Source organism: Lactuca virosa, chromosome 7 (genome assembly GCF_052849685.1).
Source record: "Lactuca virosa cultivar CGN04683 chromosome 7, Lactuca_virosa_CGN04683_v6, whole genome shotgun sequence".
NCBI lineage: Eukaryota > Viridiplantae > Streptophyta > Magnoliopsida > Asterales > Asteraceae > Lactuca > Lactuca virosa.
The window spans coordinates 89,228,648-89,235,174 of NC_136432.1; the positions used below are offsets into that span (position 1 = coordinate 89,228,648).

At 34.7% G+C, this 6,527-nt stretch overlaps 1 protein-coding gene across 1 annotated transcript; it reads left to right on the plus strand.

The window, feature by feature from the left end:
* The first annotated feature begins 1,505 nt into the window (after window positions 1-1,505).
* Window positions 1,506-3,592, plus strand: LOC145126899 (1,4-dihydroxy-2-naphthoyl-CoA thioesterase 1-like). Its single transcript, XM_079062178.1, has 5 exons — window positions 1,506-1,652; window positions 2,648-2,721; window positions 2,815-2,983; window positions 3,051-3,242; window positions 3,308-3,592. The coding sequence occupies exons 1-5, from the start codon at window positions 1,506-1,508 to the stop codon at window positions 3,458-3,460; spliced, it is 735 nt and encodes a 244-aa protein (XP_078918304.1). The 3' UTR covers window positions 3,461-3,592.
* Window positions 3,593-6,527: the final 2,935 nt, after the last annotated feature.

Genomic DNA, 6,527 nt, shown 5'->3' on the forward strand with positions numbered 1-6,527 from the left:
TTAACATTTATATTATGTAACTAATTTTTATTTATGCATACTAACATTTAAATTATGCAAGTAGTTTTTGTTTATGTATATTAACGTTTATTTATACATGCCAATGTTTATTTATTTATATTTTAGATATTTTTCATAATTTTATTTAAACATTTACTAATATTTATTTATGTTTCTAATAAAAAAAATATTCCTTTTCTGGACACGACTACGATTATTACCTTGTCCACGACTAGAGTTATGGTTCTTATTATGGCTTAGGTTTCGATTAAAATAGCCACGACCTCGTCCTCGACCATGACCACGCCCTCGTCCACATGTATTGTTTCGATGACAATCAGTATTTGTAGCATTTGCTGCAGGAAGTGCTACAAATCCCGTTGGACGAGATTCATGGTTTTTCATCAAAAGCTTATTGTTTTGCTCTGCAACAAGCAAACATGCATTCAGTTCAGAATATTTTGTGAACTTTTGCAACCGATATTGTTGCATCAAGGTAATGTTTGTTGCATGAAACGTAGAGTAAGTTTTTTCCAATATATCTTTATAAGTAACTTCTTGTCCACAATACTTCAGTTGTGAACATATTCTGAACAAAACTGAGTTGTATTCATTTACTTTCTTAAAGTCTTGAAACCTCAGCGTTCTTCATTCATCTCTAGCATTTGGATCAGTAATATCAAGATATTCAAATCCAAACAATTATTAAATTCATATATATTATTTGAGATTCCCATAGACTCAAGATGCATTTTTACATCTATCATCCATGGCACATAATTTTTCCACTAACTTCAAGTGCTGTAAACTCGAGCTTTGCAATGTTGGACATATTGTAACTATAAATTTAAACAAAATGACAAGATGAAAATTAAAATCCATTTATTTCAGAATGTATTGCACAAAACAGAAGCGGAAGAAGAATCATCTCATACAAGACTAAATATTAGTAAATGTTTAAATAAAATTATGAAACATAAATTCTCAAATGGGATATATCTGGTTCTTTATCAAAAGCAAGTTGTAAGGGAGAATATACATGATATGAACTTGGTCTCATGCGTATCATTGATCTAGCAAGGTTCATTTCATTCCCAACAAAAAGACATTGGAATGGGATTAAACATATTTTGCGATACTTTCGAGGAACTACTGATTTTGGGTTATTTTATCCTAATGATTCAAAACAAGGTTTGATTGGTTATGCAGATGCAGGCTATTTATCTGATCCTCATAAAGCTAGATCTCAAACTGGATACGTATTCATGAACAGAGGCACCACAATTTCCTGGAACTCTCAAAAGCAAACACTTATCGTCACATTCTCAAATCGTGCAGAAGTAATTGCACTAAATGAAGCTAGTAGAGAATGCATATGGTTAAGATCGATGAGACAACTCATTTTGTCTTCACGTGGACTAGATAAAGATAAAGGTCTAACTTTAATTTATGAAGATAACTTAGCATGTGTCACTCAAATGAAAGAAGGATATACCAAGAGCGACATGACAAAACATATACCTCCAAAGTTTATTGAGTACATTCAAGAGCTTATAAAAGATCAAAAGGTTGAGATAGAATATGTTCAATCCAACAACAATGTATCAGACCTCTTCACAAAAGCACTTCCTACTGCAATCTTCAGAAAACACGTACATGACATTGAAATGCGACATGTGCACAACACTTAACGTAACAGATGTCTAAATGAAGGGGGGGGGGGGTCAACTATATACTACACTCTTTTTCCCTTCGTTAAAATTTTTTCCACTAGGTTTTCTTTAGCAATGTTTTTAATGAGGCAGTACTTCAAGGTTGAACTCAGATTAGAAAAATTGTTATTCAAGGGGAAGTGTTATAAAAAATTACATCAAATTATTAAGTTAGACAATGCATATGGACGAACAATTTTCACCCCTTGAATAATTTTCTTTGCCTATTGAATTACTATTTTGATGATGTATGAATATGATGTTATGTAGTATAAATAACCATCAAATGTAAAGAGAAAATCACACCATATTGAATACAATCTTCTAAGTATTCAAGAATCCTCTCAAATCTCTTTCTTTTATTTTATAATGTTTTAGTTTTATTTTTTTAGTTTTAGTTTTAATTACGTTGAATTTATAACAATTTCAACCTTTTTCAAAATTTTAAGAGATCAAAATCACAAAAATAAAAATCCAAATTTAAACCATTGATTTAAATATAATTTTTTTTGAATTGAAACCACAAAAAAACCACTACCAGACCATCTTTGCATTTTCCTCTATACATAACATGAAAACATTGATATATATTTAAAAAATTGATATAATTTAATTACATAATTTTTTAAAATAATTCATAATGGGTGCTACTAAGTACCACACTCTTATAAATTAGTCATATAAATTGTTAAATTACATGATATCCCGGATATGCAAGCAATATTCCACACACAAAAGGATGCTTCATATTTTGAATAAGACAATTTATGTACTGTATAGTAAAAAATTAAAATGTTTGTAATGTAAAATTTAAATAAAAAAATTAGTGAGTTTCCTTTGCAAATTATCCTATTTCGACAAACCAATTCATAAACCAGCTTTCTCAAAATCAATGCTTCTCTTAGATTTCTCTCTACTTCTCTTTCATTCGTTAGTTAATCGGCGCCGCCGTGTTTTGCTGCTTCTTTTGGACTTTTCTCTGTTCATTGACTGTTGTTGAAAAAAGAAAGTAACTATTTAACCTCTTGACTCATCCATTATAAAACGATATCCACAAACCACAAATACCAAACAACCATTTTCATCAATTATTCTCTATTTGATTCTCCGATTCCATTACATATCAATCGAACATCAACTCATTAGTTCCAACGACAGAACCGAATTGGGAGTGTGTGGATCTCCCGCTGCATGCAATCGGCTTTGAGATCGATGAGTTAACGCCACACAAAGTCACCGGTCATCTTAAGGTCACCGAGAAGTCTTGTCAGGTGAGATTAATTTTTTCAATCTTCTCCGAATACGAAACTGAAATCTGAATCATACTCCAACAATCAGCCGTTTAAGGTGTTACACGGCGGAGTATCGGCGTTAATAGCAGAGTCGCTGGCGAGTAAGGGAGCAGTCCTAGCGTCGGGATGGAAAAGAGTCGCCGGAATACAGCTCAGCATCAACCATCTCAAACGTGCTGACATCGGTGATCTTGTTTTTGCTGAGGCCACACCTCTCCACGTTGGAAAAACCATTCAGGTTCTTGATTTTTCCCTTCTTTCTTGATAATTTCTTGATATGTGACATGATGAGAATTGGAACAGGTATGGGAGGTGAGGCTATGGAAGATTGATCTTCATAACCCAGAAAGTAGATTGCTTATATCGACATCAATGGTTACTCTTGTCACAAACTCACCTATTCCAGATAATCTTAAAGATGGTGTTGAAAATTTTAAGAAGTATGCTAAGTTATAACTTAGAAGTTATAATCTCCTCTTTCACTTCCTTCATACAATAACTTACATACTAAAAATATATGTAGACACGTGATAGTGTAAGTGTTAGTGATACAAGAATGTTTGTTCCACAGAATAAATCTAATTTTACTTAACCTTTTTATATAATTTCTGATGTTGAGGATTAGGAGGGGAATGGGGATTCATGTTTCTTCTGAAGTGACATGATATCAAGAGTGTATCTAGCTTTCCCATGCGTCTTATTTTTTTTGGTTGTCACCAATTCGGTTTCATTAAGTCTAATGCATGAATAACAAATGAACAATTAAAAAACAAACAAATCGTAAGACGTAGACGTATACAGTCGACATGTGTAACTGTCATTAACTGTGATTTGTTGTATTGACATCATTGTAAGTTTAGATCAATATACGTCCAACACAAGAGTCACAAGAGTCGTCATAATTTGTTCCGAGATGTTCTGTTATTCGCATAACAAATTAAATTACAGTCAAACTATATTCATCATCCACACAAATAAGTCCAATCGTTTATTAAAAAATATTCAATCGTTTTGATTATTGTCTATAAAATATAAGATTGAGCACAGGTGCGGAGCTTCAACATTTGATTTCGGGGGAGGAGAGCGGAAATATAATATGTATAAAAATCGGTGAACAGGAGGGGCCACAACCAAAATTTTATATTTTTAGATCTAATATGTATAAAATTAAAATATAGGGCTACTTCTAACCAAAAAATATAATTAAGATCATGGATAAATGTACTCTAAGATACTAGAATAATGAGTTTTATAACATGAACTTTTGAACAATATGGTTTATTTATTATTAGATAAAAGTCATATAACTATAAAAATGGTCTCTTTGATATGTATTTTTATTTTTTATTTTTTAATTTGGAAAAGGTTCAAACCCTTTAAAAAAATGGACGAAGGGTCATTTTCAGCAAGTTTGTTTTGCGGTTTTGGTCCATGTCCAAACTAAAAAAACTATTATACACTTCTTTATTTTTAATGTTTTTTTTAATATTTAATAAATATTAAAAAGAAATGTGCTTACAACTCTCTCTCTCTCTCTCTCTCTCTCTCTCTCTCTCTCTCTCTCTCTCTCCCAACCCTAATTTTAGGCCTAATGAAGTTGCATCAAATTCCATGCGTTCCTTTTTGTCATCAATGGTGGACTCCTTAACTAATCCATCTATAACTCCCTTCAAACTTCATCTACCGTCATTCAAAGTATTGTAGTGGGGAGCGACTTTCACTTTAACTTCTCTAATCCTAATTCTTCCTCCAACCCTAACTTCAAATTCGACCCAATGAATTTCAAACTACAATGAGTTTTCTCAATATACTGTTTAGTTTAGGTGAGTTTTCTCACTATACTGTAGGACACTAGGTGTCGTTATGTGCTTGTTGTATTCTTGATAGTTGCTGGTATGGTTTGTTATCGAATCGAAAGTTGATTTTCGATTGAGAATCGCTGAAGTCAAATGTGAATCGTTTGGAATCGATTTTGACTGGAACCTATGCTCAGTTGGAGTCGTTCGAGTCGAGTATTGACGATACTGTTTGGAGTCGATTTTGACGTGTTTTTGAGGACACTATAAATGGAATGACCGCGCATGTCCTGTTTGATTCTGGTGCTACCCGATCTTTTGTGTCTCTTGCGTTTAGCAAGAATTTTAGCATTTCTCCAAGGACTATAAATTACTCTTTGGAGGTAAAGATCGATGATGGTCGTTTAGTTAGTGCTTTTAGGGTTCATAAGGGTTGTGTTTTGAATATATATTCAACGAGAGTTATTCTATCGATTTGGTTCCGATCCCCATGTGAGGGTCAAAAGTTATTGTGGGTATGGATTGGTTGGGCCCTAATAGGGATATGATTGATTGTGAGCACCAGTTGGTGAGAGTTCGATCCCCAAGTGAGAGAGAACTGGTTATTCATGGTGAGGGTGCCCAGTACGATCCAACTCTTTGTTCAGTTGCGAGATCTAAGAGATAATTTCAGTAGGGATGTTCTAGATTTATGGCTTACGTGATGAACACTCAACTTGAAGGGGTGATGGTCGTGGATGATGTGCCTATTGTTCGGGAGTTCCCCGATGTGTTTCCCGAGGATTTTACGAGAGTGCCTCCTAATAGGCAGATGGAGTTTCAGATCTATTTCATTCTGGGCGCGACACCGATAGCAAGGATGCCATGCCGTTTAGTACATTCGGAGATATAGGAGTTATCTACACAACTTCCTGAGCTGTTAGATAAGGGATTTATTAGACCGACTAATTCGCCATAGGGAGCATTGATGCTATTCATGAAGAAGAAGGATGTTTCATACCGGATGTGTATTGATACCGAGAGTTGAACAAGCTAACGCTGAAGAACCATTATTCGCTCCTAAGGATAGATGATTTATTTGACCAGATTCAGGGTGCATCTTGGTTTTCCAAGATTAATTTGCGATCAGGATTTCATCAAATGAGGGTCAGAGACTAGGATGTGTAAAAGACGGCCTTCAATATTCATTATGATCATTACGAGTTTGTGGCGATGCCTTTCGGGCTCACCAATGCAACAACAATGTTCATGGATCTCATGAATCGAGTTTGCAGACCGATGATGGATCGGCCGGTTATTGTGTTTATTGATGATATCTTGGTTTACTCCCGGACTAAGGAGCAACATGGGGAGCACTTGAGGGAGGTTTTGGAGACGCTGAGGAGGGAGAGGACTTTTTGTGAGCCTCTGATGATCCTTAATGCAGCCACAAAGCAGCGTGATTGACGACCAAAAGAAGTGAAGGACGAAAAAGAATTTCTTTCTGCCCAGTATTTACGACGTGATGAGCATCATGTCACGTCGTGGCCTTAGCAGAATCACATTAAGACTTCTTCGGTTAAGCTGTATCAACAGCCACTAACTTATCCGTCTCGAGCCAAGAAACACCCATTGGAAAAAGAGCATAAAAGATTTATTGGGCAAGTAAAGGGAATTCCGATTAACATACCTATCATTGAACCCATGGCAAAGATGCCCGAATATGCGAAATTCCTTCAAGACCTTCT

Bases quoted from the DNA above. Each gene is read 5' to 3' on its own strand.
- LOC145126899 (XM_079062178.1), top strand. From the start codon at position 1,506: ATGACAAAACATATACCTCCAAAGTTTATTGAGTACATTCAAGAGCTT. The intron at 1,653-2,647 runs GTACATGACATT...TTCATTCGTTAG, and splicing joins CTGCAATCTTCAGAAAACAC to TTAATCGGCGCCGCCGTGTT. The intron at 3,243-3,307 runs GTTCTTGATTTT...GAATTGGAACAG, and splicing joins ACGTTGGAAAAACCATTCAG to GTATGGGAGGTGAGGCTATG.